This window comes from Carettochelys insculpta, chromosome 4 (genome assembly GCF_033958435.1).
Source record: "Carettochelys insculpta isolate YL-2023 chromosome 4, ASM3395843v1, whole genome shotgun sequence".
Classification (NCBI taxonomy): Eukaryota; Metazoa; Chordata; order Testudines; family Carettochelyidae; genus Carettochelys; species Carettochelys insculpta.
Genome location: NC_134140.1, coordinates 121,252,948 through 121,277,739, shown reverse-complemented (window position 1 = coordinate 121,277,739; position 24,792 = coordinate 121,252,948). Strand labels below are relative to the sequence as shown.

Here is a 24,792-nt window from a genome sequence, read left to right as displayed (position 1 = left end):
CTGAAAATGTAAAGTGCTGCATAAGCATCAAGGATGACTATTTCATCTGCTATTAGAGGTTGCAACAGTGTAAGTTTTTCAGTTACTTTCCCTTGAAACCCAACACCATACACTCTGCCATCCCACCCCTGCACTTAACAGTACAGGAACCGCCCCCCCCCGCCCCCACTGAACACTTCTGAACTCTCTCAACCTGCAGCTTTTTCTCCAGCAGATCCAAAGTGATGAGAGAATTCTGCCTGCCCCTTCCCTAAAAGCATATGGAAGGATTATTTTTATTTTTCAAAACAGATTTTGCTTAGTTGACATGTCAAAGAATTCAATGACTTAATGCACAAAGCTATCAACATTTCATGAACTAACTACAACAGACAGACTCTCTCTCTGGCAATCACCTTCAGAGACAACCCTGTAGCTAACAGTTCCCAGGGATGAAACTCTAACAGAGTAAAGTCCTTTCAGACACCAGTGACAGACTTTGAACAAGCTACCGTGAAAGAGAAGACTAACTGAAATATGCCCATCTTCAGAAAGCATGAAAAGACCCAGTGTTTTGCTTAAGCTCTCCCATTGTAACAGAAGACTGGGAAGTCCAACATGGGGAAGGGGAAAAGCAAATAAAAGAACATGGAACACTCCCTGGAACCCGGAAGAGGCAAAGAGCAAAATACACAGTGAAATTCAGCATGTTCTTTGAGAAGCTATATGATCCATTCTGTACTAATGTTCTCCTGGTGAGATGCCACAGAAAAATGAGAAAAAACAAGCAAGACTGATGTGTTGCTGCAGTTAAAGATTATTTGATAAAAATGGATGTAATAGTGCTCCACTGAAAAGTCAAACTGCTTTAAAAATGTTTTATCTTACACATTATCAGTGCTGTGCCCAAGACTCTAGATTTTGCATCATTTCAAAAGTGGTCATACAACTGTGCATTACAGGACTGCATCCGAAGTCCTGACCTGAATACACAGTACCTTAATGTCCTCAGGCCGGTTTGTCTCTGTTCGTTTTTCTTGCAGCTTCTTCTGGATGGAATCGAAGGTCACCTCCACTGCAGGTTTTGTAGATTTATCGGACAGATCTTGCTTCTTGTCGTCTTCCTTCTCAAGCTGAGACCCAAAACTCTTGGGGAGTGTGTTACTCCGCTGGCGCATCACAGGAGCCAGATCCTCTTCTGAGATCTTCAGTTTTGACTCTAGGTAGATTATTTTGGAATGGAAAAAGAAAATCATTTCACCTTAACAGCTCCAGGAAACATTCCAAGACAGATCAAAGTCTTGATACCAATTACTCACCTTTAAGTTGCTTCCGGAATTTTGCCAGGTCATTTGTCCATTTCAGCACCTCTGGGTTGGCTGCCTTGTCACTGTGGGAAGGCTAGAAGAACAGAACAGAACCCCATAGTGAAATCATTCTGAAGGGAGCAGAAAGAGACCCTCAAATGAAGAGCTGTATAAAAAACAGGTTTACTGTGTATAGCAGAGGACTGGACATAGCAAAAACAGACAGGAAAGAGAAATTACTCACCGTAGTAACGATGGTTCTTCGAGATGTGTCCCCGTGGGTGCTCCACGATAGGCGTCGGGCTTGCCCCGGCGCCGCAGATTGGATCTTTCCAGCAGTTTCTGCCGGACCGCGCACGCGCCGGCGCGCACCGCTCCCTTGCGCGCTCCTGGCCACGTGTGCGATCCGGTCCCCGCCAGTTCCTTGACCAACCGCCTCGGATGCTCCTAAAAAACACTAAACAGAGATCCGAAGCGGGGAAGATGGGCGGGTGGTGGAGCACCCACGGGGACACATCTCGAAGAACCATCGTTACTATGGTGAGTAACTTCTCTTTCTTCATCGACTGTCCCCGTGGGTGCTCCACGATAGGTGACTACCCAGCAGTAACCCAAGAAAGGAGGTGGGTAATCGGGTTATGTGCAGCTTGCCTCCGAAAGGACCGTTGTCGAGAGATGGGTATCCTCTTGGAATACCCTGTGTAGGGCATAATGCTTGGCGAAGGTGTCACAGGATGACCATGTCGCCGCTCTGCAGATGTCTTTTAGCGCAATGCCCTTGAAAAAGGCTGTTGATGCCGCCACCGCCCTGGTGGAGAGAGCCCTAGGCGGGGGCCAGTAAAGGAGTCTTTCTAAGTTCGTAGCACATTTTTATACAGGATATGATGTGCTTCAAGATTCTCTGCGAAGAGAGACCTTCTCGTTTTGATCTGGGAGCGAGAGAGACTAGGAGTCTATCCGTTTTTCGGAAGGACTTAGTCCTATCTATATAAAAAGCCAGCGCCCTCCTCGCGTCCAGGAGGTATAGGCACGCCTCTTTGTTGGAGTTATGAGGCTTTGGATAAAACGAGGGTAAGACTATAGGTTCGTTAATATGAAACTCTGAAGAAACTTTCGGAACAAAGGCTGGATGCAGCCGTAAGGTTACCGCCTCCTTCGAAAATACTGTGCAGGGTGGCGTTGCCATAACTGCCGCGAGCTCGCTCACCCTGCAAGCTGACGTGATTGCAAGAAGGAAGGTCGTCTTTATCGTAAGGAGACGGAGGGAAACTGTGGCTAAGGGTTCAAATGGTGGTCCTGTTAGCACATTAAGCACCAGGTCCAAGCTCCACGAAGGTGGAAGCAGTTTCCGAGGGGGGTACAGGTTTACCAGCCCCTTCAGGAACCTGGTAACCATGGGATGAGCAAACACCGTGGGCCCTTCCTCTTCGTGTCGGAAAGCCGATATAGCGGCAAGGTGGACGTTCAACGAGGATAGGGAGAGTCTGCCTCTCTTGAGGTCCAGTAAGTATTCTAATATTACAGGTATAGGCACAGCAAGGGGATCTAATTGCTTGGTAGAACACCATGCAGTGAATCGAGTCCATTTCTGCTTGTAGGTCTTCCTGGTGGAAGTCCTTCTGCTACTTTCTAGGACTTGTTGCACTCCCTCCGTACATGTGCTCTCTAGGGAGCTGAGCCATGGATTAACCATGCTTGTAGTCGCAGGCCTCGAGGGTGTGGGTGCACTATAGACCCCTGGGCTTGTGTGAGCAGGTCCGGCGCCACCAGAAGGGGCATCGGTGGGCGGTCCGACATGCGCAGGAGTAAGGGGAACCATTGCTGTCGATCCCAAGTTGGGACTACTAGGATCATGCGGGCTCTCTCTCTCCGGGCTTTCTGCAAGACCTTGTGGATGAGCACTGTGGGAGGAAATGCGTAGAGCAGGGGGCCCTTTCACGAGATCGCGAATGCATCCCCCAGGGACCCCTGTCCCAGTCCTGCCCTGGAGCAGTATTGTGGGCACTTCTTGTTGCGATGAGTGGCAAACAGGTCTATCTGGGGAAACCCCCATGCATGAAAAACTGGTCGTAGCAGATCGGAATGGATCTGCCACTTGTGTGTGAGTGCTAAGTGCCTGCTCAACTGGTCTGCCTGCATGTTGTGAGCGCCTGGTAAATACGAGGCTTTCAAAGTTATATTGTTGGCGATGCACCAGTTCCACAGGCGGACTGCTTCCGCACATAAGGCATGGGACCGAGCTCCTCCTTGTCGATTTATATAAAACATGGTGGAGGTATTGTCTGTATTGACCCCGACTACTTTGCCTTGTATATGGTCTCGAAAGTGTTTGCAGGCGTTGAACACTGCTCTGAGCTCCAATATATTTATGTGCAGCGACTGTTCCGTAGGGGACCACAGTCCCTGCGTCACCTTTTCGCCCATGTGTGCTCCCCACCCTATGTGGGAGGTGTCGGTGGTGAGAAAGATAGATATTTGTGGTTGATGAAAGGGTACCCCTGTTAGCATGTTCTTGGGGTTCACCCACCATTGCAGGGATCTGCGCACCTCTGTCGTGGGTGACACCACCCTGCGGACAGTGTGTGCTGCTGGTTTGTAGACGCTCGCCAGCCAGTGCTGAATGCTGCGCATATGCAATCTGGCGTTCTGTACTACGAACGTTGCTGCTGCCATATGGCCTAGCAGCTATAAGCACGTTAGAACCAGCACCGTGGGGCTGAAGCTGATGACTTGTACGAGGGAACCAATGGCACGAAAGCGGGCATCCGGCAGATAAACCCTTGCTGTGATGGAGTTTATGCGTGCCCCTATGAACTCTATGTCCTGTGTGGGGTCGATCTTTGACTTCGCCAGGTTGATGACCAGGCCCAGCGAAGAGAACGTGCCTGCTGTAACGCGTATCATGCGTAGTACCTCTTCCTTCGAGGCCCCTTTCAGTAGGCAGTTGTCCAGATATGGGAATATAAACACCCCCGTCTGTGCAGGTAGGCTGACACCACAGCCAGGGTCTTGGTAAATACTCTGGGGGCCGAGGAGAGGCCGAACGGCAGAACCTTGTATTGGAAATGTTCTTTGCCGACCATAAACCGGAGAAAACGTCTGTGAGCCGGGTGGATTGTTATATGGAAATACGCGTCTTGTAAGTTGAGGGCTGCGAACCAATCTCCATCATCCAGTGCCGTAAGTATAGAGGTGACTGTGATCATCCGAAAGCGTTGTTTGCGCAAGTGCCGATTGAGGCCTCTAAGATCTAAGATGGGCCTCCAGCCTCCTGTTTTTGTCTCTGTAAGGAAGTGTCTTGAATAGAACCCTTTCCCTTGGAGTTGCTCCGGCACTCTTTCCACTGCCCCTATAAGCATAAGATGGTCCACCTCCTGCTTGAATCTCGCTTCGTGGGAGGCGTCCTTTAGACGGAGCCTGGGTGGAGGTCGTGGCGGTGGGAGCGACTGGAAGGGGATCGCGTAACCCGTGGCTGTGATCTCCAGTACCCATTTGTCTGTGGTGATCTTTTGCCACTAGGCATAGAATGGTCAGAGGTGATGATAGAACATTAACTTTGGATGACATTGCGCGATGGTAGTGATAGTGCAGCCCTCGATCTGTCCGTCAAACTTGTTGCCTTTGGCCCTGCCCCGAGGATGCACGGCTCTGTTGGGAATGTCGCCTGGGAGTTCTGTACTGTTGGTGCTGTTGATGCCGCCCTTGCTCGTAGCCCCTTTGGTAGTGAGCACGCTGGGGCTGATACAGGTATCGTCTTTGCTGAGGGTAATACTTTTTCTTCCTGTATGGAGGGGTATAAATCCCCAAGGTTCTGAGAGTAGCCCTTGAGTCCTTACTGGAATGAAGGACTGAATCAGTTGATTCGGCAAACAACTTCTGTGTGTCAAAGGGGAGATCAACGATCTTCGCCTGCAGATCCCTCGGGATACCTGATGTCTGAAGCCAGGATTCCCTGTGCATGACCACTGCCGTAGCCGTTGAGCGTGCCGCCGTATCTGCTACGTCCAGGGCTATCTGAACTCCTGTCCTTGAGGCTGCGTAGCCTTCCTGCACGATGGCCTTCAGCACCGGCTTCTTATCCTCTGGAAGCGAGTCCATGAGGGAAGTCAGCCTGGAGTAATTGTCAAAGTTATGGTTCGCTAGGCGTGCTGCGTAATTTTCCATTCTCAACAGTAGGGTAGAGGAGGAGTAGACCTTTCTGCTGAATAACTCTAGCTTCTTGGCATCTTCGTCCGCTCCCCCTGTCTTGTACTGAGAAGTTTTCGACCTCTGTTGAGACGATTCCACCACCAAAGAATTTGGTTGTGGGTGACTGAACAGGAACTCCATGCCCTTCGCCGGGATGCAGTATTTCTTATCCGCTCTTGTTTATAGGTGGAGCGGACGCAGGGGTCTGCCATATCGTGGTAGCAGACTCCATAATTGCTTCGTCGAGCAGAATAGCTATTTTGGAAGAGGCCAGAGGTCTCAGGTTTTTGAGGAGCTTATGGTGCTTCTCCTGCACCTCTGCTGTTTGGATGCCTTGCATAAAGGCCACCCTTTTAAACAACTCTTGGAACTGTTTGAGATTGGCCCGGGGGGTGGACGTCCCCTGGGGCCGTAGCCTCGTCAGGGGAGGATAGAGAGGAACCACTAGGGTAAGCCACTCTGGATCCCTCTGGGTCCTGTTGACAGTGATACATCTTCTCGCTGGAGGCTTGCGAGGGGAAATCTCGGGGTTCGAGAATCAACTGCCCCTGAGATATTTGCGTTTCCGTCCCCATCCGCGATTGCCCTCGGGGATAGTGAACCGTCTGAGGGGACCTGTCCCTGGGGGTATGCCTATAGTGTCTATGCCCCGCATGATAGGGGCGACCATGGCAACACGGGCACGGTTCCTGGGATGGAGACCTGGACCACTCTTGAGGCGCATACACCCGGCGTCTGGGGGAGCGAGATCGTCTGGGTGATTGAGACAATGGTGAGACTGATTTGTGATAGTACTCCAGGGGGTCAAATCCCAGAAAAGGCGAGGGTGGCCCGAGCCATGGTGACGCTGGCTGGAGGAACGGGGTGGGAGGCTCAGGGTAGACTGGGGGAGACCCCTGCCTCCTTGTTGGAGTTCGCAGCATAAGGGGAGGGCTTAGAGAGAGCAGCCCTGCAGCCCTGTCTGGAGAAGGGCTGCGGTGCCAGGTTTTCTCTGCTGCTTTTCCCCTCCCCTGTGGGGCTGACTCCGCCCCTTTCTGCGCTGGGGATCTCGGCCCCGCTGTCGGCGCCGCGCTCGGCACGCTTCGCTGCAGTGCCGCGCGGGTGGTCTCCCCCAGCACCTGCAGGCTGCATGCCTGCGAGCTCTGCACTGTCGGCGCCCCGGGGGTCTGTGCTGCTAGCTGCGGTGCCGCTGGTTCCGGCGCTTGCCTGGCCGCCGCTCTGCCCACGGTGCGGGCTGGCTGTTTGATTATCGGAGGCTCAGCCTCTGCCACGTGCGCTTCCGCGCCGCTGCCGCTCGTCTGTGATTGCGGCTGGGGGCTATGTGCTGCACCTGTCCCGCTCGCTGTGGCTGCCGGCAGGGATCGGGTTGGCAAGAGCTTCCTCTGTTTTTGCACTGATGGGGTGAGGGAAGCCGCCTTCCTTTTATGGGCCCCTGCGGGTCCCTCTTGTTGGGGCCACTCCGGCACATCTGGCTGGAGGGCCTTGTCAAAGAGCAGCATTTTTAGCTGCATTTCTCTTTCCTTCCTTGCTCTAGCCGTCAGCTTTGCGCAGGAGGAGCATTTTTGGGTGACGTGAGATTCCCCCAGGCACCTAATACACTGACTGTGCCCATCGGAGGCCGGCATAGCTTCGCGGCATGACTCTCACTTCTTGAATCCTGAAGAGGACGTTGCGGTGAGTCTTTGAGTTGTTAATAGGGTACTTAGCACCTTCTCTGTGCTTGTTCCTCTCTCGGACGCAGCCTGCCACGGTAGGAGGCCTAATGGCCTTACGTCCCCGGGCCTCCGCTGCTCTTCTTGTTACTAAGGCTTTTATATATATATATATTTTTTTTTTGCGATAAGAAAAATAACAAGCTAACTTAAAGACTGAAAGACTGAAAAGAAACTCTAAACACACTTAAAACATTAAATACGCTGACTCTGGCCGCAGCCTGAGCGGATTCCGTCTGCAGCTGATGGCGGTTAAGAAGGAACTGGCAGGGACCGGATCGCGCACGTGGCCAGGAGCGCGCAAGGGAGCGGCGCGCGCCGGCGCATGCACGGTCTGGCAGAAACTGCTGGAAAGATCCGATCTGCGGCGCCGGGGCGAGCCCGACACCTATCGTGGAGCACCCACGGGGACACTCCAGGAAGAACTTATGCTTTCCAATCACAATTCTATTTAATTCTGTGGCTTCAGGCTACTTTCTTAAAACTTCCTGCCTCAGTGTTTCCCCTCTGTAAAACATGGGGGAAAACTCTCATGCAGGGGCATTGCAAGTGTTAATTCTTTCGTGTAAAGGTCTCTGAAGGGATCGAGTATGAGATATTATATTGTAAAGGAGAAATACTGAAGCATCGCTGCTCTCTGCAGCAAGGCTGGAGGGCATGCTTCCCGTCCGATGCTCACTTTTCCTAAAAACCACGAGAAGGCCTGTGGCACCTTATAGACTAACAGATTTTTTGGAGCATAAGCTTTTGTGGGCAAAGATTCGCTTTGTCAGATGGATCTGATGAAAAAGGTGTATCTGACAAAGTGGGTCTTTGCTCACAAAAGTTGATGCTCCAAAAGATCTGTTAGTCTATAAAGTGCCACAGGACTTCTCGTTGTTTTTGTGGATACAGACTAATACGGCTACCCCTCTGAAGCTTTACCTAAGACTGATTCAGAACTAACCTTTGCGGTTTAGATCACTAGCAAACTAGCGCAGGTGAATCCTTCCTCCCTTAGAAACCTTCCTGTGCATCAGAAGAAAACAGGTCAGCAGTTCACAAGTGCTGCTCAGTGGCACTTTGCCAGGGTGCAGGAACCAGAGTCAAGGAGCACGTTCCTCTCCCCTCCCCCATACATAAGCACCTTGGAGCTTCCCCAGAGCGAGAACCTCTAACAGGAGGTGCAGCCCATGAACGTCACTGTGACTAAATAAGAGCTTTTACACAGATATTCTTACACTGTTACCAGCTTTGAGCTTATTTACTAAACGGATAATAAAAATCCTAGCTGTTTGGGAGATTACTTCATGTATACGCTCCCAGTACCAATTGCTTAGGAAGGGAAGTCACCTGGCAGTGGTAACACATGAATATGTGCTTTTCATTGGCTGCGTAGCTGTGCCATCTCCCTCTTTCTTCCAGGTACTCAGACTGGATCTGAAAATCTCCCCTAAACACCCCATCAGTTTGCGTCCTACTCATTTTCTTACATGTGCTCATTCCACAGAACTTACTCTGTACTTCCTTTCCTCCTCAAATTTGTCCTCAAACTTCCTGATCTTTTTCTTAAGCCCCTGAATCCTCCGCGTCAGCTGTGCAGGCGTCAGATCCTCTCGGTCATCTTCGTAAGATCCTAAAGAAGAACTCCGCCTCCTGTTGGGAGCAAAGAATGCAGTTACGTCCTATGCAAGCAGCCAGTGTACATCTGTATGCACAGAGGGTCAGTCACACCTGACCGTAAGGGACATTCAACTCCCATGGATGTCATGAAGTCATGTAGTTACAGAGCTGGGGTCCAGAAGCAGGGAAACCAAGAAATGGGGTGCTCGTATCTTTGCAGAACACTAGAGTGGAGTGGGTGGACGATTTCAGAAGAAACTAAGCAGGGAATTCAGAGAAAGCAGCAAGCCCACCAACTTACTCTTTAATATGGAGGCACAAGGCATGCAAATTAGCTTGCCTACTCCAAATACATGATGGGGAACTGGCTCTTCCACCAGAAAACATCTTGAATGTTAAAAAATGGGGTGTGAGGCTGTCAGGCTTCCTGGGGGGGGGAGTGGAATTTGAGGCAGCTGAGAGAAAGGTGAGGGAATATTTTTATATTGTTCCCTTTTCAGAGTTTAATCTTTTCCCAAAAAGCAAGCGCTCTGAATAAAAACACTCGAATGTCAATGATGAACCACCCTGGAATTAGCGATGCAGGAGTATTTCATACTTCTGGAGTGGTCCAAATGATTCAATCTTTAGCCCTGATGTTAAAAAAAGAGCAACACCACCTGGGATGAACTACAAATGGACCAAAATGAATAGCCTGTTACATGCTATTGTTCAGACTGCATATGCAAGTTTACATACGCATGCCCTGAAACTGCGAATAAGAAGAGGGAATGGGAAGGGGCGTCTACATTTGTTTTAGCATGGGGGGTGAGGGGGAAGAGATCTCTCAGTGGTTAGAGCACTAGCCTTCTAAACGCAGGGTTCAAATCGGTGAACGGGGTCTTTCAACGGTCTGGGGCAGGTTTAAAAAAAAAGAATAGGAAACTGTCAGGGATGGTGACAGGTCCCGCTCGGAGGGCAGGGGACTGGACCTGATGACCTCTGGAGGTCCCGTCCAGTTTTACGAGATGTGTGTATCTCCATTCTTTGCCAGAATTTCCACCAAATTTGTCATACTCCCGGGTACAAATGGCATCTTATTTAAAAAAAAAAAAAAGCCCTGATCTTAGACCACATTTCAGTGAGGTGAAAGTTTATGGACAACTTATAAATCCCTTAAAATACATATTGGCCAGTATACAGGATATTACAACACAATTTTGATCACACCACATGCCAGACATCAGCAGCAGCACTTAAAAGTGTTTTATCTGAGGATGACCTCAAAGCTCCTTTCACAGGAGTGTAAGGCCCAGTAGTCCTATGGCACAGATGAAGAAAACCTGGGGTACACAAAGTTAAAGTGACTTTTTCAAAGCAACACAGAGTCAATGGCCATGCTCTGAATCCAGCAGGTGTTCATGGCATCACTTTGCCTCTCTGTAATGACAGACACAGAGGCAAGATGCCACAGCCTCCGTGCTGACAGACATATCCTGAGTATCAATGCATGAACCTGGAAGCCACTACAGCACAAGAAACCACTGCAATAGAAAGAGAAGAAGCTTCTGTTGGTGGGGAATACCAGCCCAACTCACGCATGCAGTTAAATGGCACTCTCTTGATAGAAGAGCGGCTGCTTGTTACCATTCTGAAAGCCTTTGCTACTAGGCAGCAATGGCAGATAGCAAATCTGAAACCACGACCTACCTCATGAACGAGTGGGAGTTCGGAGGGGACGGAGGCACTTCTGTATCGTCCAGGTACTGCTGGCTCTGCCCATAGGCGTAGAAACGAGGGGACAGCATTGGGTCACTGTCCTCATCCAGAAGCTGGCGTATGAGACATCCTGCCTGTGGGGATACGCGAGCTTCATCGGTGTCTAAGCCATCTCGCTGCCGGGAGGAGAAAGCTGGGATGGGCTCTGGAAGTCAATTGAAACCACTCAGTGGTAGCCAGCTTTAAATTTTCCTTATTCTGAATATATTCAATCACCACCACAGACATGGGCCAATTTTTAAAATCCCGTTCCTCTCACCTCTACCTCTCCTTTTGAGAGGGGACTTGATGATTCACTGTCCGGCACCATGGTCAGCACTTTGTGTGCGCGAAGTGAGAGCAGAATGAGTGAAAATTGTTAACAGATCAGACCAGGCGCTCGCTGGCCAGGTGTAAATGATTACACAGGGTGCCAGGTAGTGAAGTACTTAGTGAAGAACTAAGCCCCAACTCCAGCCAACCATCACTGCTAATTTATTTAAATAGACAATAAAGCTGATAGCACCTTCTACCTTTACTGTCCAAACCTCATCCTTTGGGCCTGCAGCTGAACAGATGTGAATATAGTTTTAAATACAAAGCACGTAGTTCTGGGCTACAAAACTGTATGTGCAGGAGAAATCAGCTGACTCACAAGACCTGCAAATGCCATAAATGATTAACAAGTGATCAGGTTGTTAATCACTCTTCCTTCCCTCACCATCTCTCCTCCCTGCATTACTATGTCATGGCTAAAAGTCATTTTCTCTCATCAGAGCATGGTCCCTGTCTTATTGCTCAGTTCTGTGGCATCTCCAACCTACTACAGCTGTAAAAGGTGTTGATAACAACAAAGCATCCAGGTTCCATTATTCTTGTGTTGAGAAAAACATTTAACGAAAGACACCAGGAGCCATGCAGCCTCTCTCTCTCACTAGCCTTGTTAATAAATCTGATCTCTTGTCTTCAGCGGATTAATTCAACCCGTGGATAGACATAAGCACATGAGAAGAGAATGGCAGTATGAGAACGGGAAACGCTTTCTGGGAATGCCAATTAGCATACTGGAACAAACTGAAAAGAATCATCTGTCTCATGATCACTCTATCCAGATGCCATAAGGGTTCTAACATTCTCTGTTCAGATAGTTGACTAAGCTGGTTTGCATGCTCCTACTTAGCACCATAGGATTAGACAATTTAAGAGCTGTGCTTTGAACTTGTAATTCTAACAAGTCCAGAAGTCAAGTAACAAAATGGACAGGAAAAAAAAACAAAACAAAACAAAACAGTGAACACTGAATCAAAAGGGCCTGAAAACTGCTTTAAAAAGAGTCATCAGCTTCCTGTGGATGTAGGCTCGGGTTCTGATCCAATGCCAATGAGAGACCAGGCCTTTTTAGGATGTGTAATGCTGCAATTCTGAATTCCTGCCCTCTTGTAAAACTTTATGACCCAACAGACTGAAGGCACTCCCCTTTCCTCTGCATTACTGAATTAATGAGAATACTCAGTCCAATACCAACTGTGTGTAAAAGTGTTTTACTTTATTCTGCATCAGAAAGCTAGATGGCCTGGGAGCTGTCACTGGCACAGGAGTACAAATCACATTCTTCTGCCTCAATGAGTGATGCTGCTCCCAGAAATTTACATCGCACCTGAAGGAACAGTAAGTGGGATTTGCAAAAGGGCCCTTCTCTAGGGTTCTGAGATGGGAGAAAAACTTGTGGCTGGACCCCAAGAAGCCCAGAAGGGCCACTGATGCAGAGAACACATCAGTGCTGTGATGTAGTTAAAACGTGACACATTCAAGACATACGTGCACTATGTTACCACTCATTTATACATCTATATGTAAACTGTGGTTCCCTTGCAAAATCTCTGAGGCGTTTTCTAAACCGTGTTATTGTTACAATTTTCCTGGCGTTGAAAATACTTTGCTGAAGGAACCCGTTCATTTAAAACACACAGAGATTTAAGGTTAAAAAGCAAACCCCTAATCTGCAAGCCCTTGAATCAAACTGGGATTTAGAAGGGAAAAGGAGGAGGGTAAAACCAAATGCATGTAGTAGTACACAAACTCAGCTATCAGCAAACCTGTGAAAAAAGAGGGGGGTAGGAGTTTGTTCTGAGGCAGATTTATATTCCTGATATTAGCTACCGTAAGTAGTATCACAATGACTCAAGATGAGTCTGCTCAAATCCAAATGACCCTGAAAAACTAAAAACAAAAAAGACCCACCAATCACAAATTCTAAAGGAGAGCAGGTCAAAATAGGGCGGCTTTCCCCACCCTCAATGGAAAAAATGTTTGAAACTTGGATGGAACAAATGGCAGCTACAGAAAACTGATAATTCCCCACCTTTGTTCCTTCAGGTCTTGGCTCTTTGGCTAAATTGTTTCATTTGTGGTGTACAATATTTAGAAAAAATTAGATCAGTAGGTCAAAATGACCAACAAAGCCTGAACAGAAATAGAGCAAGTGGAAGAGGAACACGTGATCTGCTGTACAGAATCAGATCAATGAATGGTTCATCTAGTTAAGTGTCTCTTTTCCCACAGTGGCTCAGTGCCAGTCACTTCAGAAAATTGCTGCCATGCAGAATACTAGAATAATTTAGCCAAAGGAGAAGGTTCCTCCCAGTTAGTGGTTGCCTTCTGGCCTGAAGCATGAGGATCTGTACTATTTATGTTTTTTTCTCTTACCTCATGTCACACTCTCATAATGGAAGCTGGTGTTATCTATATAAACATGTAAGACTTTACAAAGCCTGCCAAGTTCTTGGAAGGAGTATATTCTACAGATTATATGTTGAGTTAAAATATTTTCTCTAATCAATTTTTCACGTTTTCAGCTTTACTGAACATTCCTTGTTCTTGTATCAATAAAAAACAGGATGGATAGGAGTGCTCTGTCTTCTCTAAGCCACCAACTAATCTGAATACCATATCACCTTATTCACCCCCTCTCTCGTCTAAACCGTGCCAGTCTTGTCAACCTCTCCTCCAGAGGGGAATCTCTCCATGTCTCCCTTCTGTTTTAGGATAGCTTTTCAATCTTTGGAAATAAGGAACATGCATAAATACAGGGAATTCCTTTAAGGGATTGTGCACCCGGGTGTAAACATTTCAGAGTGTGTACGTATGACCATTCTATTTGCTGGTTTGGAACTTCTATTTCATTTCCTTTAGACTCGCCTCTTCTGAGTTTATTTGGAAAAGGCAAATGCTAGTATTATGCTTGTAGCCTTCACTCTCCTCTTCAATACCAACATATTGCCTTTCATAATTGCACAACTAAGCTGATCGCTTCAATGGCAGCTATCCGTTGTACATGCATGCAACTCTCTAGACACAAATATATTACACACACACACACACACACACACACACACACACACACACACAAGTTCTCCCTAATGAATGGCTGTATGAAGAAGTGATGATTCTGAGTTGACAATAAAAGTATTTTAATCAAGAAGTGTGGAAAATGGAGCATAAGTGTTCTTTAGTCGAGGCTGAAAAATTGTGTATCTCAGAGCCACAGAACTGGAAGGGACCTCAAAAGAGCATCAAATCCAGTCCCCCTGCACTCATGGCAGGACCAAGCACCAACAAACATCTGTCAGGGATGGCCCATCTGCTTCTAAAAATCGTCAGTGAGGGAGATGCCACAACCTCCCTAGGCAACTTATTCCAGCATTTAACCACCCTGACAACAAGGTTTTCCTAATGTCTAATCTAAAACCTCCCTTGTTGACATTTGAGCCTACTGCTTCTTGTCCTCTCATCAGAGGTTAAGGATAATAATTTTTCACCCTTTGCCTTGTAACAATCTTTTAGAAAACAACCTGAAAACTGTTACTGGCTTCAGCCACAAACCACCCCCATGGGGATGGCCATTCTCTGGGTAAGAACCTGCCCAGGAACAAAGTTAGTCAGCAACAACCCCCACCTAAAGTCAGCGGGGGGGTGCCAACCCCACATGTGGCTCCCCCAGGCTCCGGCACTTCAAAGGCACCCAGAGCTCCGGTCACCACTGCTGCTACTTTGGCAGTGGCTGGAGTTCCAGGCCCCTTTGAAGTGCTGCAGCAGCTCTGCTTGGCCAGCACGCGGCTCTGAGGGAATTTAGCGGGGGGTGGCCCAGCACCCTGGTCTGGACAGCCCTGAGAGCTCACTGACCTTGGTCCCGCTCCCACTTTGCCCCAGGGCCCACTGAGGCTGTTGGCACTGCATGTAGACAAGTGCCAACTCCGATTTCATTCTAGTTACCAGCACATGGGCCATCTCGGATTAGAGCAGATAAAGGAGCACAGAGGGCAGAGGTTCACAGAGCTACCCATGCATCCTGCAGTGACAGCCATCCCAAAGCTGAACCTTTCTAACCTGAACTCATCTCAGGTGGGCTGGATAACTTCCACCGTGTGTTGCCACGCCTAGAAAGTTCTCAGGGAAAACAGTCACAGTTCTAGTGAACTGCCTGCAAGAATTCCCCAGTGAGAGACACTAATTTGCTTTAACGCTCTGAGGTTTAAAATTCAGGGTTACCATACTTGAGCTTTCAAAAAAAAGAGGGCACTTCCTCTCAGGGGCATATCTAGATCAGTATCTACCAACTCACGTTGTAATAATGTACTATACCACATTAGCATGTGAATTGGCAGATACGGACACAGATGCATCCATGAGAGGGAGTATATGGTGAGATTTATCTTCTTGGCGTAAAGATAAAAAGGACAGTAGCCATTCCCATATCCTGTAGAACTGTTTTCATATCTGCTTCCTCTCAGGCTTTCCCGAAGAATTGAACTGGAGGTTGTGATAGCTGGAAGTGAACGAAGACTCAGCTACTGAATTTGTGTTTGCAAGACAATTATAAGCCACTTCACCAGAAACCCAGTGTTGTAGGGCTGATAAATACCTAACCATGTATCCAGGCAGCAGGAGACAATGCTAGACTTTCACAAGTAGCCTAAACCATGACCTGAACTGTCTTCTCTAAGAATGGACCATTTCAAATGATTTTTAAGCGTAGATTTTAAGCTCAGTTCACCAGAATTTAACAGACCACCACAGTAACTGTATTTGAGTTTGGAAGATCTGTGGGTTTTTTTTGTGGAAATGAGCAGAAATGCAATACCAATATAGAGTTAACAGTGAAGACTTAAATGGATGTATACTGCCACATGGGTCACCAGAACGTAACGGGGACAAACTGCACTCCTTACTCGTACTTGTGAGCAGTGACTCATGAGTCATCTCACAGACAGACAGGGAAGCCGTACGTGAGTCTGAGCCACCATCTTCTTCCTTCAACTGCCAGTTCACAGTTGAAACAGGTTCAAAGTCTCCTGCTCTCCAAGACACAGAAAACACCATTGTACAGCGCTTGTACCGCAATTACAAAATGGTGACATGGTGAAAGCTGACATCTGTCCCACATCTCCTCTTCCGTCACATATGTGTTTTAAAGAAAGAGGAGGAAACACAGTCGGAAAGACGTGTTTAAGTTAATCTTGCGCTCCCCCTTTCATGGATAAGGTGCAGAGTCCTAACGTAAATAAAGGCATCATCAGAAAAGTTGTGTGTTGGAGCTAAAAAACACATCTCGCATGACAGGACAGTTTCTGTGAGAAAGGCTTATCCACCTATTCTCCCCTTGAAGCTGTACATGACACCGTTCATGTCAATGGGAGTTACACACAGGCATCAAGGAAAGAAAATCATCTTTATTTCAAAAGAATCAAATGACAGCAGAATACACAGGGGAGCCTCTTGTCTATGTCACCTTTCAAAACCACAAACTTCTCTGCTTGTCCAAACACTTCAGGTTCTAGCTAATTAGAATCCCAAACAAAATATAACGAATCAAAAGTCTCTTGAGACACTTCCTGGCAGTACGTGCTGCCCTTTAATCAGATGTGCTGTACATGATGATCATCTAGGGAATCCCCACACTGCAGGGGAACAGGGAATGCTATTCTATTGAAAGTGGCTGGTGGATTGACTTTGAATCGAGGCATTCACTGCTACCGGCTTGGTCTACCCAAACCTACACTGTCATCACTAGTCCCTGATGCTTGGAAAGGAGAAGAACATATGTCAGATATCCTGTGGAGCTAGGAACAAAGGACCTAGCCATTCTAAATATGCCACACCACTAACAGGCTTTGTTTTTCAGGGTACCAGATGCATGTTCCATGCCTCTCTCCCCGCTCCACTCTCTCTTCTTAAAATACACTTTTCCATAACAAGAGCCCCTCTGCTGTATGTTTCAGGACTGAAAACAAAAGCACACTCACATGTACACTGGAGAAAGGGAGATACACAGGAATCAGAACTGATCTGATCCTGACAGAGGCTGAGCACCTTCAACTCCTCTGATGTCTGTGGCAGTGGAGCTGCTCAGCATCTTGCAGGATTGAGCCCAAAATGTGTAAGTCAACAATATACATTTAAAATATATATATATTTTTTGTTCTTAGCACCTTTGCATATCTCTGGGACAGATCAGAATACCTGACCATTTACCAACAAGACAATGACCCCCTTCCTTATGAACATGCTGGGTATACTGCAGAACTTAGTTAGGAGTATGAGGAATATCATTTCGGGGTCTACACTTACAGGCAACGCACACAATAAACAATCAGCTTCTGCATCTCTCTCTGCAAAGTGCTATGCTGAAAAGATCATTTAGTGCACCTGACTATATGTAACAACAACAAAGGCAGTGCAAAAACACCTCTGGGAAAAGGAAACTAAGACACAACATTAAGACATCTAAACTGCAAGCAACTTCACTTTTTAACCTGGTGAAAAGAATTCTACACGTAGCAGCACACAGGCTAGGGAAGTCTGAACAGGTTTTCATGTCTGTGTAGGATGGGAGCAGAACACTGGGACAAAGCAGGAAATACCCTATAAACCATTCAATTTCACCTAAGTGCATCCAGCTCCTCATTAGCCTGAGCTGCAAAACACCATGAAAAGAATAACCCTTAATTAGAAAGGAAGAATCATTGTAAGAAAGGAACCAACACATTTTGATTCCTCTCCTTAAATATAAATCAGACTTGCCACCTACCCAATATTCCCATTTCCAGTCTTTCCAGACTGGAAATTGCTATGCTCAAGCCAAAATACATTCCTCTTGGTTTTGGTCAGGCTGTAAGCCCAAAGGAACACCCACCCCACTCATGTTTCCTTCACTCTCTCTTTCAGTGTTACACCAAAACGCGCAGAACGGTACCTTCCCAGTTGTTGTCATCGCACAATGCTGTCAGATCCAGCCGAGGCACTTCTGAGACAAAGCTATCTTCTTGCCCATCAGCATCTTGGTTCCTCTGAAACTTGGATTCAGGAATGCTTGGGTGCTCTTGAATCTTCATGCTTGAAATCTGCTATAATCCCAAACAAGCACAAAACAAACAAAACAAAAAAAACAATGCTCAAAGGGATGAAAAATAATACCTGCAGCAACAAGCGAGTTCCTTTAAACCAAAAGGTCAAAACCATACAGTCTCCAATGCTTCCAGCTCAGAAACTAAATTCCCTACCCACTGACCCTGAAATGCTAATTGGTCACTCACACTGACAAAAACATCCGTCTGTCTGCTTTCCTTGAACTTTTCTTTGTTTAGAAAGCCACAAGGAGCTCCTGAGGCTGCTGGTCCAAAAACTGCGTGCTGCTGAAAAAGTCTCCAATCGCTGACTGCGGAGAACAGGGATGGAGGGAGGGAGTATGCGATCCCTTAAAGAAGCGCAACACTTTGGATAATCAACAAAAATGCAGCCGTTGTTGCTAAAGCTACAGTAGCAACAGGGTGTCTTTGAAAAGCAGCCATTGCTGCTCCTGAGGCAGCAGCTCTGGAGAGAGCAGACCCCATACACAAATGCTCTCGTGCAGGCTCAGTTCAACCAGTGCCAGCTAAGCTGTGCTGGCTGCACATGTCCCGATTTCCTGTGGTTGTTTTCTAGCTGGGCGTGGGGAGAGCAGAACTATTTATGGAGGCGCGCTGAGTATTAACTGTTGCGCAAAGCCAAACGGCAGTAGGTTTGGCATCTCAGCTGGAAGTAGTGTGGACCCTGGGAAAAGGCCAAAAAATGCAGGGAAAGAGCAAGTACCTTTAAAACCAGACACAAACTGTTGTCAAGTACGTGATCCATAATTTATATCTAGCCGGAAGCAACTGCTGCTTGCTTCACCATTATTCACCCACTTAGTACTATATAAACTGTGTGTTCATGCAGAAATCACGGCTATTCTTCCACTCCAAATATACCACACGTGTGCATTTATGCTGTGCTTGCACACGCAGCGTGTATCACTTTCTGATCTCCTGGACTGTTTCGTCACATTGAACAAAATACAGCAGCTGTATTAAATAAAGAAGAGTGCTAAAGCACAGGAATCTGAACAATCGAATAATCTTCACAACAACTCAGGATGGGACGGGGGGGTCAGAGAAAAGGGAAAAGTAAAGCGTATATATACACACCTATGCAAACACAGAGCATTCAGAGTGGATAGCAGTAACGTATATAATCACCACTGTTGTATATGTACATAAACTGATACCTTACTAAGCATAACTTATTCTTAACTGGCAGGTTATAATAAAGATGGTAATTGAGCAGCAGAACTTTAAACAAAAAGATCTTCTGGCACTGTAGAGTGATACAGAGCAGTACGCAGATGATTACACTAAGTTTGTGTGTCTAAAAAACTTGATTGTAAAGAGAACTGTCATTTTACACAGTAGGAATCAGCAACCTTTCTGAGGCAGAGAGCCAAAATTTGGCCTTTTGACCTCTATGTATGGTCTGAGTGCTGGTGATACTTTTTAAAGTCACTAATGGTCCTACTTACAACAGCTTCATTAATAAATGAAGACGCAGAGCTTTACCATTTGGGTGAGAGTTGGTAGCATTAGCTGGTCTGTGGTTAATCCACAGGCAGCATGGATTTGAACAAAATGACAGCTACATGGGGAAGGAGGGGCAGGGCTGAGCTCTCGCCTTGTGTGCTGATGAAAATCAGTTTGTATGCCAGACTGGGCACCTGTTCCAGGAGTGGCTGACCTCTGGTACAGACAGCGACACAAGATCTAGCCCACACGTCAAAGCTGCACGGAGAGTTGTCAGAATTGATATTCTGCACGCAAGCATGTCCTTAACTCACACAATGTGTGTGTCCTTACAACATTCCGACAATTTTTATTATCTTCAACAAAGCAATAGCTTACATTAGAGAAAAATTGCTCAGAATATGCGTACCTTCATTTTTGAAAAAAATCCGTAACCTTGATGCTGAAGATCCTGGTATTTGTAAATACTGCTATGTTATGCATTTGTGTAACTTTCCATTTGGTTTCTCTTTTCTGTAGGCCATCTCTTTTAAGCATTATTTAAAAAAAATAAGGCAATGCTAACCGGCATTTACCATGAATTAGAAACTTAACTCTCACTGTTTTACACTGACACTAAAGCTATGTCTAGACTATTACTGAAGAATACATGGCAATATGCCTATCTCACAGGATGGGCAGGGACCTTGAGAAGTTATTGAGCCCAGTCCCCTGCACCCACAGCAGGACCAAGCACCATCCCTGACAGATTTTTTTTTTTAAACTATTTGCCCTATATCCCTAAATGGCCCCCTCAAGGGCTGAACTCACACCCGTGGGTTTAGCAGACCAATCCTCATACCACTGAGCTATCTAGAGGGATTTGTCAGCATAACAGCTGTTTTGTTGACAAAACCCACAGAACGTCCAGATTCCCAAGGACATTCTGGTGGCAGTAAGTTGACAGAACACAGCACTTTTGTCAACAGCCTTATCCCGTTCACCACGAGGAAGAAAGATATGTTGACAAAACACTGGTCTGGACGTTCCGGGGCAAATTCTGTCAGCAGAAAAGGCTTCCAGGACACTGCACAACACTGCCTGTCGTGCTTCCCGGTGGCTGTTCTGCTGAAAACGGCTGGGCAGTCCAGATGCTCTCTGTTGACAGAGCAGATTGCTCTTTCAATCCGCTGTTGCAGTCTGGCCAATCTGTTGATGGGTTCTGCCACATGATACCTTCGGACAAAAATTTCTGCCGACAAATGGCTCTAATCGAGACACAGCCTCAGTGTTTGCTTAGTGGGTACAAATGCTAACTCACTACCCAGTATTTTACAAACTGCTTCCCACACACGGGCTTAAAATATTTCTTTACAGTTAACACAAACCTGTTTTTTCTCTCTCTCTCTTTGACGGGATTTAAATGGATTGCAGACTCCTATAACAACAGAATTCATCATAGGGCAGAAACAGTGTTATCCACTCCCGAAAGGACAAACTGTACCATTTGATAATCTGCCCTCATGTTGTCACCATGCTAATTAAAGACCGAAAATCCTGCAATGAGCTTTCAAAGTGAGGTAATCAATAAAAGCATTAGAGGGGGAAAAAAACCAAAACAAGTATACTAAGTTTCTACAGCAACTAGAGTATAGCAAGCAGCTAACAGAAGGTTCACAACAAACAGACCATTTGGAGGGCAGCAACCAGAAAATGTAATTTACCTCATTACCTTCATTTATACTTATTAAAGAATTAACTGTTGTCCCACAACTACGTTATGATTCATTATGACTCAATAGATTATACCTGCAGCAAATACAAGTGAATGGTCCAGATGAGTATCTTTCACCACACTGTAAATATTTCCATTCATGCAATAACAAGTGTTTTCTTTTGAGGTCACTTAGTTGATTGTATTATTTTAAGTTCCTGCTTAAAAATGGATCTGTCTTATTATAGCTATCAGTTCTTGAAGGCATCAGCTATTTACTCACTCAGGTAGCTCTTAATGTGATGAATAAACCATTAGGCATTCTGAAGAGTAATCGTAGCATAAACCCAAGACAAGACAAGACAGACAGATGTGCGCTAGTGTAACCTCACGAATTTGTATTAATATTCTAAACCTACATTTCCATGGATAGTCCACTATTTTCTCTCTCAGAGACAGGGTCAGAAGGAGACACCCTCAACCAGAAAGAATGGGATGGTTTGTCCTAGGGATGGGGGTTCCACAAACTACAGCTCCCAAGAGGAGGAGATAGGTGGTTGCGGGCTCCCTACTCAGGGGGATGGAACTGTCCCTCTGCCATCCAGACCAGAAAACTGAAGTAGTTAATTTGCCATTAAACTTCATTTATTTTACTAACATTTTTAACCCAGGGCAGAGTGCAGCACTGGAACTGCATTAAGTGTGTTATAAATGTTGGCAGCTGGAAAACGAGAAGCGTTTGCAGATGAACCCCCTTTCCAGCTCCCCTTTTTCAAAGGTCTGGGGATGAGCCCATCAGCTGGATGCCAGTAGGATTAATAGTTAACATGCTGACGAATGGATTTGCGTCATTAAGTTTCCACCACTACACAGAGATGAATAGGAACAGTTAACATAGAATCATAGAACAATAGAGCTGGAAGAGAACTAAAAAGCCATCAACTCCAGGCCCCTGCCCTACGCACGGCCAAACCCATCAGATCAGCCCAGCCAGGGCTTTGCCGAGCCAAGACTTAAACACCTCCAGGGAAAGAGACTCCACGACTTCCCTGGGCAGACCATTCCAATGCTTCACCACCCTCCTAGTGAAAAAAGTTTTTCCTAACGTTCAATATGGACCTTCCCAACTGCAACTTGAGACCATTGTTCCACGTTTTGCCATCTGTGACCGCTGTGAACAGTCTCTCTTCAGCCTCCTTGCAACCTCCCTTCAGTAAGCTGAAGACTGTTATCAAGTCCCCCCTCAGTCTTCTCTTCTGCAGACTAAACAGACCCAATTCCCTCAGCCTTTCTTCATAGGTCATATGCTCCAGCCCCCTAATTATTTTGGTTGCCCTACGCTGGACCATCTCCAGTGCATCCACAACCTTCCTATAATTGGGGGCCCAGAACTGGACACAGTACTCCAGATGCGGCCTCACCAAAGCCAATAAAGAGGAATAATCACTTCTCTGGATCTACTGGCCACGCTCCTCTTAATGCAACCTAATATGCCATTAGCCTTCTTGGCTACAATGACACACTGTTGACTCATGTCCAGCTTCTCATCCACTACAACTCCCAGGTCCTTTTCTGAAGAACTACAAGTAAGCCAGTCAGACCCCAGCCTGTAACAATGCTTGGGACTCTTCCGGCCCAAGTGCAGGACTCTGCACTTGTTCTTATTGAACCTTACATTTCTTGTGGCCCAGTCTTCCAATTTGTCTAAGTCACTCTGGCCCCTATCCCTACCCTCCAGCGTATCTACCTCTCCCCCTAGCTTAGTGTCATCTGCAAATTTGCTGAGGGTGCAATCCAACCCCTCATCCAGGTCATTGATAAATACGTTGAACAGAACAGGACCCAGAACCAAACCTTGGGGCACTCCACTAGAAACCGACCGCCATCCTGACATCGAGCCGTTGATCACCACCCGCTGGTCCCGACCTTCTAGCCAGCTTTCTATCCATCTTACTGTCCATTTACATGCCTCTGACTGCTACTGTTTCAGGCTGTATGCAAACCCAGACAGACATCATTTACACTGGTTACGTTCAGTGTGTGTCTGGAAGGGTTTCCTTCAAAACCCTGAATGCTAGAAGCCATTTTTAAATGAAAGTTTAGATTCTGTAACAGGTCTACAGCAAAGGATGGACTCTGGCAAATTTCACAGCTTCAGAAGTGCAGAATATGTGGAGGCTCTACCACTGCTAACCAAAATCAGCCTGAGCAAAAGCCATTGCCTTTATTAAGGTCTCTCTGCTTTGGAGGTGGAGTGATAGCGGAAGGGGTAAGGTTTTCCACTTATTGTGAAAGAGCTGTTTGTTAAAAAGAGGTATGCTTCTAATCTCCCCTAAGCAACAGGCTTACAAAGGCACAAGGAATGTAAAAACCTCACTGAAAGAATGCAACATTTTCTTGACCTTGTAATTCCTATATAATGCAATCGCAGGGTTAATGCTGCACGTCTCTTACTGAATTTTAAGTTCTTTGTGAGGAGAAAACAATGAGAAGTTCTGTGGCACCATATAGACTAACGGATATACGGGAGCACAAGCTTTCATGGGCAAAGACCCACTTCGTCAGATGAAAGCTTACGCTCCAATGTATCTGTTAGTCTATAAGGTGCCACAGGACTTCTCGCTGTTTTTGCAGACACAGGCTAACATGGCTACCCCTCTGATGCTTATAAGGAGAAGCTCATTTTGAAACCACAATATTCCAGAATTTTTTAAAATAAAACAAAATTAGTTGGAAATCCCAGGATTAATGCTTACATGTTCCTGTGGAAATTGCTGTCCATACCACAGGTAGCTGGGCAGGAGCACGGAGACAGAAGCCTTGGCAGACCCTTGTGGCCTCTCTCTCACAGAGTGAAGAGATAAGGGCAAGGCATGGTGGAAAGAGAAGTTACTCACCGTAGTAACGGTGGTTCTTCGAGATGTGTCCCCGTGGGTGCTCCACAATAGGTGTCGGGCTTGCCCGGCGCCGCAGATCGGATCTTCCAAGCAGTTTCTGCCGGACCGCGCATGCGCCGGCGCGCGCCGCTCCCTTGCGTGCTCCTGGCCATGTGCGCGATCCGGTCCCCGCCAGTTCCTCGACCAACCACCTCGGGTGCCCCTGCAAAACACTAACAGAGATCCGAAGCGGGGAGGATGGGCGGGAAGTGGAGCACCCACGGGGACACATCTCGAAGAACCACCGTTACTACGGTGAGTAACTTCTCTTTCTTCTTCGAGTGTCCCCGTGGGTGCTCCACAATAGGTGACTACCCAGCAGTAACCCAAGATAGGAGGTGGGTAATCGGATTATGTGCAGCTTGTCCCCGAGAGGACCGCTGCGGAGAGACGGGTATCCTCTTGGAATACCCTGTGAAGGCGTAATGTTTGGTGAAGGTGTCGTAGGATGACCAGGTCGCCGCTCTGCAAATGTCTTTTAACGCAACGCCCTTGAAAAAGGCTGTTGATGCTGCCACCGCCCTGGTGGAATGAGCCCTGGGAGTGGCCGATAAAGGAGTCTTTTTGAGCTCGTAGCACATTTTTATGCAGGATACAATGTGCTTTGAGATTCTCTGCGATGAGAGACCTTCTCCTTTCGATTTGGGAGCGAGGGAGACTAGGAGTCTATCCGTTTTCCGGAAGGACTTGGTCCTGTCTACGTAGAAGGCTAGCGCCCTCCTCACGTCCAGGAGGTGTAGGCGCACCTCTTCGTTGGAGTTATGAGGC

The 24,792-nt window shown here is 46.9% G+C and overlaps 1 protein-coding gene across 16 annotated transcripts in view; it reads right to left on the bottom strand.

Annotated features, from left to right (window-relative positions):
• The window catches only part of FAM13A (family with sequence similarity 13 member A), a 197,712-nt gene that overhangs the window by 26,168 nt on the left and 146,752 nt on the right, over window positions 1–24,792 (bottom strand). For 15 of the 16 annotated variants that reach the window (XM_074993622.1, XM_074993616.1, XM_074993621.1 and 12 more), the window contains 5 exons: window positions 17,778–17,928; window positions 10,478–10,691; window positions 8,683–8,821; window positions 1,299–1,380; window positions 978–1,198 (listed from right to left, as the gene is read on the bottom strand). In XM_074993622.1, coding sequence (XP_074849723.1) covers window positions 978–1,198; window positions 1,299–1,380; window positions 8,683–8,821; window positions 10,478–10,691; window positions 17,778–17,928 — 807 coding nt within the window. The remainder of the gene's footprint in view (window positions 1–977; window positions 1,199–1,298; window positions 1,381–8,682; window positions 8,822–10,477; window positions 10,692–17,777; window positions 17,929–24,792) is intronic. The other variant, XM_074993617.1, reaches the window with a different exon arrangement.